The sequence below is a fragment of the Squalius cephalus genome (genome assembly GCF_949319135.1).
Source record: "Squalius cephalus genome assembly, chromosome: 5".
NCBI classification, from domain to species: Eukaryota; Metazoa; Chordata; class Actinopteri; order Cypriniformes; family Leuciscidae; genus Squalius; species Squalius cephalus.
Window position 1 is genome coordinate 867,501 of NC_137126.1, and position 13,008 is coordinate 880,508.

At 33.8% G+C, this 13,008-nt stretch overlaps 1 protein-coding gene across 2 annotated transcripts in view; it reads left to right on the forward strand.

Annotated features, from left to right (window-relative positions):
* Nucleotides 1-13,008, forward strand: part of smyd1a (SET and MYND domain containing 1a) — a 35,345-nt gene that overhangs the window by 14,355 nt on the left and 7,982 nt on the right. For both annotated transcript variants that reach the window (XM_079873238.1, XM_079873239.1), the window contains exons 6-7: nucleotides 4,801-4,996; nucleotides 5,915-6,007. In XM_079873238.1, coding sequence (XP_079729364.1) covers nucleotides 4,801-4,996; nucleotides 5,915-6,007 — 289 coding nt within the window. The remainder of the gene's footprint in view (nucleotides 1-4,800; nucleotides 4,997-5,914; nucleotides 6,008-13,008) is intronic.

Consider the following 13,008-nt stretch of genomic DNA (forward strand, 5'->3'; position numbering starts at 1 on the left):
CCAGCAGAAAATACACGAAAATGAGAATAAATGTTTAATAAATATTATGTATGTAAACATCTCCAGTCATTCTTATGAAACCCAGTCTGATAGTTACTCAAGAGCAGAAGCACTTGCCAAGTCATCATGTCTTCTCGTCTGTGTCACATGTCATGTTGGAACTGATTCACTGTCTTCATCATAAAATATTTTTGATTTGATTTAACATGGTGTTGCATGTGAGTTGCATAAATAGCTTTTTGGGATTTTAGTTTTTTGTACTAACACAACAGCTACACTGTACGTTTATTTTAGGAATGCAATGACATTCAAATAATCCCTTAGTTTTGTAAGACTGAATTATGGAAGTTTGTTTCTGCCACAGAAAAAAAATGAAAAAGGTAATAGCCCAGCTAACAGGGAACGTTCTGGCAAGATTCTCTCAAAGTTATGAGCAATTATTCTTCCAGTAACAATAATAGAACATTTGTTCAAAGTTATCTGATCTTTAATAATGTTCTCCAAACATTAGCACAAAAGTGTTGTTTATTAATCTTTTTTTCTGAAACATTTTAGTTTTTGTTCTTTAAACGTCAGTACTTACTACTTTTTCATATGGTTCTGCGTACATTCAAAACATTCAAATAATAATTGTAAAATGATAAAATAGAGAGAACATTCCCTTAATGTTGTCTCTCACGTTCCCATAATCAAGAAAAAACATTCAGAACTAAAGTTTTCATAACTTAACGAAAACGTTAGTAAACGTAAACACTGGGTGCGACTTGATGTCTCACAATTCAAACTAAAGTCAGAATTGCATGTTATAAATATGGAATTACGAGAAATAAAGTACGAATTACAAGACAAACTCGGAATTATGTGAAATAAATTATGAATTACGAGATATAAACTTAGTTGCGAGACAGAATTATGAGTTAAAAACTCTTAGTTGTGAGAAAAAAGACAGAATTGTGAGATATAAACTTGATATTACGAGAAAAAAGACAGAATTGTGAGATATAAACTTGATATTACGAGAAAAAAAGTCAGAATTGTGAGATATAAACTTGATATTATGAGAAAAAAGTCAGAATTGTGAGATAAACTTGGAAATACGAGAAAAACACAGAATTGTGAGATCTAAACTCAATTGCGAGAAAAAGTCAGAATTGTAAGTTATAAACTTGGAATTACGAGGAAAAAAACAGAATTGCGAATTATAAACTTGGAATTAAGAGAAGAAAGTTAGAATTGTGAGATATAAATTTAAATTTACGAAAAATTATGAATTGCGAGGTCTAAACTCTCAATTGCGAGAAAAAGTCATAATTGTGAGTTATAAACTTGGAATTACAAGAAAAAAGTCAGAATTGTGAGATCTAAACTCAATTACGAGAAAAAGTCAGAATTGTAAGTTATAAACTTGGAATTACGAGGAAAAAAACAGAATCGCGAGGTCTAAACTCTCAATTGCGAGAAAAAGTCAGAACTGTGAGTTATAAACTTGGAATTACGAGGGAAAAACAGAATTGCAAGATATAAACTTGGAATTACGAGAAAAAAGACAGAATTGTGAGATCTAAACTCAATTGCGAGAAAAAAGACAGAATTGTAAGATCTAAACTCAATTGCGAGAAAAAAGTCAGAATTGTGAGATAAACTTGGAAATACGAGAAAAACACAGAATTGTGAGATCTAAACTCAATTGCGAGAAAAAGTCAGAATTGCGAATTATAAACTTGGAATTAAGAGAAGAAAGTTAGAATTGTGAGATATAAATTTAAATTTACGAAAAATTATGAATTGCGAGGTCTAAACTCTCAATTGCGAGAAAAAGTCATAATTGTGAGTTATAAACTTGGAATTACGAGAAAAACACAGAATTGTGAGATCTAAACTCAATTGCGAGAAAAAGTCAGAACTGTGAGTTATAAACTTGGAATTATGAGGGAAAAACAGAATTGCAAGATATAAACTTGGAATTACGAGAAAAAAGACAGAATTGTGAGATCTAAACTCAATTGCGAGAAAAAAGACAGAATTGTAAGATCTAAACTCAATTGCGAGAAAAAGTCAGAATTGCGAATTATAAACTTGGAATTAAGAGAAGAAAGTTAGAATTGTGAGATATAAATTTAAATTTACGAAAAATTATGAATTGCGAGGTCTAAACTCTCAATTGCGAGAAAAAGTCAGAATTGTGAGATCTAAACTCAATTGCGAGAAAAAGTCAGAATTCTAAGTTATAAACTTGGAATTGCGAGGAAAAAAACAGAATCGCGAGGTTTAAACTCTCAATTGCGAGAAAAAGTCAGAACTGTGAGTTATAAACTTGGAATTACGAGGAAAAAAACAGAATTGCGAGACCTAAACTCTCAATTGCGAGAAAAAGTCAGAACTGTGAGTTATAAACTTGGAATTACGAGGAAATAAACAGAATTGCGAGACCTAAACTCTCAATTGCGAGAAAAAGTCAGAACTGTGAGTTATAAACTTGGAATTACGAGGAAAAAAACAGAATTGCGAGACCTAAATTCTCAATTGCGAGAAAAAAAATCAGAATTGCGAATTATAAACTTGGAATTAAGAGAAGAAAGTTAGAATTGTGAGATATAAATTTAAAATTATGAAAAATTATGAATCGCGAGGTCTAGGCTAAACTCTCAATTGCGAGAAAAAGTCAGAATTGTGAGTTATACACTTGGAATTACGAGGGAAAAACAGAATTGCAAGATATAAACTTGGAATTATGAGAAAAACACAGAATTGTGATATCTAAACTCAATTGCGAGAAAAAGTCAGAATTGCGAATTATAAACTTGGAATTAAGAGAAGAAAGTTAGAATTGTGAGATATAAATTTAAATTTACGAAAAATTATGAATTGCGAGGTCTAAACTCTCAATTGCGAGAAAAAGTCAGAATTGTGAGATCTAAACTCAATTGCGAGAAAAAGTCAGAATTGTAAGTTATAAACTTGGAATTACGAGGAAAAAAACAGAATCGCGAGGTTTAAACTCTCAATTGCGAGAAAAAATCAGAACTGTGAGTTATAAACTTGGAATTACGAGGAAAAAAACAGAATTGCGAGACCTAAACTCTCAATTGCGAGAAAAAGTCAGAACTGTGAGTTATAAACTTGGAATTACGAGGAAAAAAACAGAATTGCGAGACCTAAACTCTCAATTGCGAGAAAAAGTCAGAACTGTGAGTTATAAACTTGGAATTACGAGGAAAAAAACAGAATCGCGAGGTCTAAACTCTCAATTGCGAGAAAAAGTCAGAACTGTGAGTTATAAACTTGGAATTACGAGGAAAAAAACAGAATTGCGAGACCTAAACTCTCAATTGCGAGAAAAAAATCAGAATTGCGAATTATAAACTTGGAATTAAGAGAAGAAAGTTAGAATTGTGAGATATAAATTTAAAATTATGAAAAATTATGAATCGCGAGGTCTAGGCTAAACTCTCAATTGCGAGAAAAAGTCAGAATTGTGAGATATACACTTGGAATTACGAGGGAAAAACAGAATTGCAAGATATAAACTTGGAATTACGGAAAAAAAGTCAGAATTGTGAGATAAAAACTCGCAATTACGAGAAAAAAGACAGAATTGCGAGATCTAAACTCGCAATTATGAGAAATAAAGTAGGAATTGTGAGAGAGAAACTCACAATTGCGAGAAAAATTTGCAAGATAAATTTGCTCGATGAGCAAACTGAAGCGGGTCCAGCAGTGATGTCCACCAGTCTCTTATGACTTCATGACCGCAGACGTTAAATCAACAGGTTTGCAGTCATTCAGTCCTGTGATCTTGGGTTTCTTTGGGATGATGGTGGAGCATTTAAGCCGGACAATAGAACAACTCATTCAGATAATCGGCCAATTGTTAATTTCCTTGCAGATTAAGGGGGATGAAGTCTTGTAATTGGTGTAAAACATCTTTCATGCCTTTCCACACGGATGCAGGATTGATGGCTTTTTCATCTTTCCTCTTAGCTCTTATCTCCTTTGACAGTGTGTCTTTGGCCTGTTTATACGAAACTTTGTCCCCACTTCTGTAGGCATCTTCTTTGGCCTGGCGAAGCAGATTTAAGTTTCTGCCTGTAGTTTCATTAACAGAGAGTCCCAAAGATAAAAACTGGGAATTGACCGTTCGCAAAGACCCGCCCCCTTTAGTTACTGTTGCTATGTTCGACAAGCCACGCCTCTCTCACGCCCCACATGTTCTCACGCAGTGAAACACACATCGCGGAGCAGAGAAGACACTGACAACACACTGAGACAGGAGGATAGACCAGGATACTTCTGATATGAAACAAAGTCTCAACTTTCAAATTTGGTCATTTTTTTAAAGAAATTTAAACAATAAATAGCGTTTTGTGTCTGACAGATCGCTGTAGAGCCTCAGTTAAAGCTGCTCGTGCTCGTGAACCGATCATCTCTTCCTTCTAGTTCATTTATAGCATCATATAAACATGAATGAACATCAGAAGGAATGTTGTTTTAACTGTGGAAAGACGACAGTACACTCCGTTTTTTAAGTTCAAATCCTCCAACGTTAATCTACTAACTCTCCTGACTGCTGTGTCGGACAAACTCCCTGCAAAGGGTATATATTTAAAAAAAAATAATTTTTTAATAATAAAAAATGATTATTAAAAAATTAAAAATTACTTCTTTTTTTTTTTTATTTGGGTGGCAGAAACAAGCCTCCACTCTGTTGTTGTTGTTGTTGTTGAAGAGAGTGTGTTAGCTCACAGACAGCATCTGTGTCTCTTTGTCCTCTCACGCACTGAACTCTGGGAACGTTGTCAGGATCGAGCTGAGGGCTCTGGGAAGCATCTCCGAAGGGGAAGAGCTGACCGTGAGTTACGTGGACTTTCTGAACGTGTCCAAGGACCGGCAGCGAATGCTGAAGCAACAGTATTACTTCGACTGCAAGTGTGAGCACTGCACCAACGGCATTAAAGACGACCTGATGACGGCCGTCAGAGACACAGACGGACAGAAGGTTCATATCAGCCGGTGTAGAAACACTGGCTTCTATATAAAACCATAAAGGGTTCTGTCAGGTGCTTCATATGTTTATACAATCATTTAAAGCCCTCTGTAGTCAATCATTTTATCCGTTAAAAATCATCTTTGATCACCAAAATGACATTTTTCAACGGTTTTTCTTTGAAAAATGCCTTAAAATAGCTTGAATGTAACTCGACACCCTTGCCTCATTTAGTATACGCGGTTCTATGAATATGCAAATGAGCCCCGCCTCCACTCACTCACTCAGCTCAGAGATCCACTCGTTGACGATCACACGTTGATCTGATTCAAGTTGACCAAAAATATAGTTTTTAATGTTGTTTATATGTCTATGATGTGTTTTTAATATGCTTTAAGACAAAGCTTGTGTAAATTCATATGTCGACAGCATTGCTGAGTATTTCCTCCTTAAAACTGCAGTGAACCAAAGACAGTCTCAAAAACACGCTTTGAAATCGCTGGTGTTTCTGACGTCACAAACTACCTTGTAACCAATCAGATCAACGTGTGATCGTCAACCAGTGGATCTCTGAGCTGAGTGAGTGAGTGGAGGCGGGGCTTATTTGCATATTCATAGAACCACGCATACTAAATGAGGCAAGGGTGTCGAGTTACATTCAAGCTATTTTACGGTATAAACAGTTTTTCAAGGAGAAAAACGTTTAAATTTAATTTTGGTGATCAAAGATGAGTTAAGGGATGAACGGATTGACTACAGGGGGACTTTAAATACCAACATCATAGAACTTTATTTCTCATCTTGCTAAAAATTGCCTAAAATAACATTTTATTTCAACATTTACTCTCCCTATCAGCCCCGTGCAAAGCATGATGGGAAGTGGAAATCCTATTCCTAGTTTCTATAATGGCCGGTTTCTTCTGTCTGCAGCCGTCTGCTGAAGTGCTGAAGGAGGCCACAGAGTTCAGTCTTCAGGCTCTGGTGAAGATCGAAGAGGCTCGTCTTGGAGGAAACTTCCACGAGGTCAGTCTTCAGAACTGCGTAATATAAAGTCAGAACTGCGTGATATAAAGTCAGAATTGCATGAAATAAATTCAGAACTACGTGATATAAAGTCAGCATTGCATTATATAAAGTCAGAATTGCGTGATATAAAGTCAGAATTGCGTGATATAAAGTCAGAATTGCGTGATATAAAGTCAAAATTGCGAGATATAAAGTCAGAATTGCGTGATATAAACTCAGAATTGCGTGATATAAAGTCAGAATTGTGAGATATAAAGTCAGAATTGCGTGATATAAAGTCAGAATTGTGAGATATAAAGTCAGAATTGTGAGATATAAAGTCAGAACTGCGTAATATAAAGTTAGAATTGCGAGATATAAACTCAGAATTGCGTGATATAAAGTCAGAATTGTGAGATATAAAGTCAGAATTGCGTGATATAAACTCAGAACTGCGTAATATAAAGTCAGAATTGCGAGATATAAAGTCAGAATTGCGTGATATAAAGTCAGAATTGTGAGATATAAAGTCAGAATTGCGAGATATAAAGTCAGAATTGCGAGATATAAAGTCAGAATTGCGAGATATAAACTCAGAATTGCGAGATATAAAGTCAGAATTGTGAGATATAAAGTCAGAATTGCGAGATATAAAGTCAGAATTGCGAGATATAAAGTCAGAATTGCGAGATATAAAGTCAGAATTGTGAGATATAAAGTCAGAATTGCGAGATATAAAGTCAGAATTGCGAGATATAAAGTCAGAATTGCGAGATATAAAGTCAGAATTGCGAGATATAAAGTCAGAATTGCGAGATATAAAGTCAGAATTGCGAGATATAAAGTCAGAATTGCGAGATATAAAGTCAGAATTGCGAGATATAAAGTCAGAATTGTGAGATATAAAGTCACAACTGCGAGATATAAAGTCAGAATTGCGAGATATAAACTCAGAATTGCGAGATATAAAGTCAGAATTGTGAGATATAAAGTCAGAATTGCGAGATATAAAGTCAGAATTGCGAGATATAAAGTCAGAATTGCGAGATATAAAGTCAGAATTGTGAGATATAAAGTCAGAATTGCGAGATATAAAGTCAGAATTGCGAGATATAAAGTCAGAATTGCGAGATATAAAGTCAGAATTGTGAGATATAAAGTCAGAATTGCGAGATATAAAGTCAGAATTGCGTGATATAAAGTCAAAATTGCGTAATATAAAGTCAGAATTGCGAGATATAAAGTCAGAATTGCGTGATATAAAGTCAGAACTGCGAGATATAAAGTCAGAATTGCGAGATATAAAGTCAAAATTGCGTAATATAAAGTCAGAATTGCGAGATATAAAGTCAGAATTGCATGATATAAAGTCAGAACTGCGAGATATAAAGTCAGAATAGCGTGATATAAAGTCAAAATTGCATAATATAAAGTCAGAACTGCGAGATATAAAGTCAGAATTGCGTGATATAAAGTCAGAATTGCGTAATATAAAGTCAGAACTGCGAGATATAAAGTCAGAATAGCGTGATATAAAGTCAGAATTGCGTGATATAAAGTCAGAATTGCGTAATATAAAGTCAGAACTGCGAGATATAAAGTCAGAATTGCGAAATATAAAGTCAGAATTGCGTGATATAAAGTCAGAACTGCGAGATATAAAGTCAGAATAGCGAGATATAAAGTCAGAACTGCGAGATATAAAGTCAGAATTGCGTGATATAAAGTCAGAACTGCGAGATATAAAGTCAGAATTGCGAGATATAAAGTCAGAATTGCGTGATATAAAGTCAGAACTGCGAGATATAAAGTCAGAATTGCGTGATATAAAGTCAGAACTGCGAGATATAAAGTCAGAATAGCGAGATATAAAGTCAGAATTGCGTGATATAAAGTCAAAATTGCATAATATAAAGTCAGAACTGCGAGATATAAAGTCAGAATTGCGTGATATAAAGTCAAAATTGCATAATATAAAGTCAGAACTGCGAGATATAAAGTCAGATTTGCGTGATATAAAGTCAGAATTGCGAGATATAAAGTCAGAATTGCGTGATATAAAGTCAGAATAGCGTGATATAAAGTCAGAACTGCGAGATATAAAGTCAGAATTGCGTGATATAAACTCAGAATTGCGAGATATAAAGTCAGAATTGTGAGATATAAAGTCAGAATTGTGAGATATAAAGTCAGAATTGCGAGATATAAAGTCAGAATTGCGAGTTATAAAGTCAGAATTGCGAGATATAAAGTCAGAATTGTGAGATATAAAGTCAGAATTGTGAGATATAAACTCAGAATTGCGTGATATAAAGTCAGAATTGCGAGATATAAAGTCAGAATTGCGAGTTATAAAGTCAGAATTGCGAGATATAAAGTCAGAATTGTGAGATATAAACTCAGAATTGCGTGATATAAAGTCAGAATTGCGTAATATAAAGTCAGAATTGCGTGTTATAAAGTCAGAATTGCGAGATATAAAGTCAGAATTGCGAGATATAAAGTCAGAATTGCGAGATATAAAGTCAGAATTGCGAGATATAAAGTCAGAATTGTGAGATATAAAGTCAGAATTGCGAGATATAAAGTCAGAATTGCGAGTTATAAAGTCAGAATTGCGAGATATAAAGTCAGAATTGCGAGTTATAAAGTCAGAATTGCGTGATATAAAGTCAGAATTGCGAGATATAAAGTCAGAATTGCGAGTTATAAAGTCAGAATTGCGAGATATAAAGTCAGAATTGTGAGATATAAACTCAGAATTGCGTGATATAAAGTCAGAATTGCGTAATATAAAGTCAGAATTGCGTGATATAAACTCAGAATTGCGAGTTATAAAGTCAGAATTGCGAGATATAAAGTCAGAATTGTGAGATATAAAGTCAGAATTGCGAGATATAAAGTCAGAATTGCGTGATATAAAGTCAGAACTGCGTGATATAAAGTCAGAATAGCGAGATATAAAGTCAGAATTGCATGATATAAAGTCAAAATTGCGTAATATAAAGTCAGAATTGCGAGATATAAAGTCAGAATTGCGAGATATAAAGTCAGAATTGCGAGATATAAAGTCAGAATTGCGAGATATAAAGTCAGAATTGCGTGATATAAAGTCAGAACTGCGAGATATAAAGTCAGAATAGCGAGATATAAAGTCAGAATTGCGTGATATAAAGTCAAAATTGCGTGATATAAAGTCAGAATTGCGAGATATAAAGTCAGAATTGCGTGATATAAAGTCAGAATTGCGTGATATAAAGTCAAAATTGCGAGATATAAAGTCAGAATTGCGTGATATAAAGTCAGAATTGCGTGATATAAAGTCAAAATTGCGTAATATAAAGTCAGAACTGCGAGATATAAAGTCAGAATTGCGTGATATAAAGTCAGAACTGCGAGATATAAAGTCAGAATTGCGAGATATAAAGTCAGAATTGCGAGATATAAAGTCAGAATTGCGAGATATAAAGTCAGAATTGCGTGATATAAAGTCAGAACTGCGAGATATAAAGTCAAAATTGCGTAATATAAAGTCAGAACTGCGAGATATAAAGTCAGAATTGCGTGATATAAAGTCAGAACTGCGAGATATAAAGTCAGAATTGCGAGATATAAAGTCAAAATTGCGTAATATAAAGTCAGAATTGCGAGATATAAAGTCAGAATTGCGTGATATAAAGTCAGAACTGCGAGATATAAAGTCAGAATAGCGTGATATAAAGTCAAAATTGCATAATATAAAGTCAGAACTGCGAGATATAAAGTCAGAATAGCGTGATATAAAGTCAAAATTGCGTAATATAAAGTCAGAATTGCGTGATATAAAGTCAGAATTGCGTAATATAAAGTCAGAACTGCGAGATATAAAGTCAGAATAGCGTGATATAAAGTCAGAATTGCGTGATATAAAGTCAGAATTGCGAGATATAAAGTCAAAATTGCGTAATATAAAGTCAGAACTGCGAGATATAAAGTCAGAATTGCGTGATATAAAGTCAGAACTGCGAGATATAAAGTCAGAATTGCGTAATATAAAGTCAGAACTGCGAGATATAAAGTCAGAATTGCGTGATATAAAGTCAGAATTGTGAGATATAAAGTCAAAATTGCATAATATAAAGTCAGAACTGCGAGATATAAAGTCAGAATTGCGTGATATAAAGTCAGAATTGCGTAATATAAAGTCAGAACTGCGAGATATAAAGTCAGAATAGCGTGATATAAAGTCAGAATTGCGTGATATAAAGTCAGAATTGCGTAATATAAAGTCAGAACTGCGAGATATAAAGTCAGAATTGCGAGATATAAAGTCAGAATTGCGTGATATAAAGTCAGAACTGCGAGATATAAAGTCAGAATAGCGAGATATAAAGTCAGAACTGCGAGATATAAAGTCAGAATTGCGTGATATAAAGTCAGAACTGCGAGATATAAAGTCAGAATTGCGAGATATAAAGTCAGAATTGCGTGATATAAAGTCAGAACTGCGAGATATAAAGTCAGAATTGCGTGATATAAAGTCAGAACTGCGAGATATAAAGTCAGAATAGCGAGATATAAAGTCAGAATTGCGTGATATAAAGTCAAAATTGCATAATATAAAGTCAGAACTGCGAGATATAAAGTCAGAATTGCGTGATATAAAGTCAGAATTGTGTGATATAAAGTCAGAACTGCGAGATATAAAGTCAGAATTGCGAGATATAAAGTCAGAATTGCGTGATATAAACTCAGAATTGCGAGATATAAAGTCAGAATTGTGAGATATAAAGTCAGAATTGTGAGATATAAAGTCAGAATTGCGAGATATAAAGTCAGAATTGCGAGTTATAAAGTCAGAATTGCGAGATATAAAGTCAGAATTGCGAGATATAAAGTCAGAATTGTGAGATATAAACTCAGAATTGCGTGATATAAAGTCAGAATTGCGAGATATAAAGTCAGAATTGCGAGTTATAAAGTCAGAATTGCGAGATATAAAGTCAGAATTGTGAGATATAAAGTCAGAATTGCGAGTTATAAAGTCAGAATTGCGAGATATAAAGTCAGAATTGTGAGATATAAAGTCAGAATTGCGAGATATAAAGTCAGAATTGCGAGTTATAAAGTCAGAATTGCGAGATATAAAGTCAGAATTGCGAGTTATAAAGTCAGAATTGCGTGATATAAAGTCAGAATTGCGAGATATAAAGTCAGAATTGCGAGTTATAAAGTCAGAATTGCGAGATATAAAGTCAGAATTGTGAGATATAAACTCAGAATTGCGTGATATAAAGTCAGAATTGCGTAATATAAAGTCAGAATTGCGTGATATAAACTCAGAATTGCGAGTTATAAAGTCAGAATTGCGAGATATAAAGTCAGAATTGTGAGATATAAAGTCAGAATTGCGAGATATAAAGTCAGAATTGCGTGATATAAAGTCAGAACTGCGAGATATAAAGTCAGAATAGCGAGATATAAAGTCAGAATTGCGTGATATAAAGTCAAAATTGCGTAATATAAAGTCAGAATTGCGAGATATAAAGTCAGAATAGCGAGATATAAAGTCAGAATTGCGAGATATAAAGTCAGAATTGCGAGATATAAAGTCAGAATTGCGTGCTATAAAGTCAGAACTGCGAGATATAAAGTCAGAATAGCGAGATATAAAGTCAGAATTGCGTGATATAAAGTCAAAATTGCGTAATATAAAGTCAGAATTGCGAGATATAAAGTCAGAATTGCGTGATATAAAGTCAGAATTGCGTGATATAAAGTCAAAATTGCGAGATATAAAGTCAGAATTGCGTGATATAAAGTCAAAATTGCGTAATATAAAGTCAGAACTGCGAGATATAAAGTCAGAATTGCGTGATATAAAGTCAGAACTGCGAGATATAAAGTCAGAATTGCGAGATATAAAGTCAAAATTGCGTAATATAAAGTCAGAATTGCGAGATATAAAGTCAGAATTGCGTGATATAAAGTCAGAACTGCGAGATATAAAGTCAAAATTGCGTAATATAAAGTCAGAACTGCGAGATATAAAGTCAGAATTGCGTGATATAAAGTCAGAACTGCGAGATATAAAGTCAGAATTGCGAGATATAAAGTCAAAATTGCGTAATATAAAGTCAGAATTGCGAGATATAAAGTCAGAATTGCGTGATATAAAGTCAGAACTGCGAGATATAAAGTCAGAATAGCGTGATATAAAGTCAAAATTGCATAATATAAAGTCAGAACTGCGAGATATAAAGTCAGAATTGCGTGATATAAAGTCAGAATTGCGTAATATAAAGTCAGAACTGCGAGATATAAAGTCAGAATAGCGAGATATAAAGTCAGAATTGCGTGATATAAAGTCAGAACTGCGAGATATAAAGTCAGAATAGCGAGATATAAAGTCAGAATTGCGTAATATAAAGTCAGAATTGCGAGATATAAAGTCAGAACTGCGAGATATAAAGTCAGAATTGCGAGATATAAAGTCAGAATTGCGTGATATAAAGTCAGAACTGCGAGATATAAAGTCAGAATTGCGTGATATAAAGTCAGAACTGCGAGATATAAAGTCAGAATAGCGAGATATAAAGTCAGAATTGCGTGATATAAAGTCAAAATTGCATAATATAAAGTCAGAACTGCGAGATATAAAGTCAGAATTGCGTGATATAAAGTCAGAATTGTGTGATATAAAGTCAGAACTGCGAGATATAAAGTCAGAATAGCGTGATATAAAGTCAGAATTGCGAGATATAAAGTCAGAATTGCGTGATATAAACTCAGAATTGCGAGATATAAAGTCAGAATTGTGAGATATAAAGTCAGAATTGTGAGATATAAAGTCAGAATTGCGAGATATAAAGTCAGAATTGCGAGTTATAAAGTCAGAATTGCGAGATATAAAGTCAGAATTGCGAGATATAAAGTCAGAATTGTGAGATATAAACTCAGAATTGCGTGATATAAAGTCAGAATTGCGAGATATAAAGTCAGAATTGCGAGTTATAAAGTCAGAATTGCGAGATATAAAG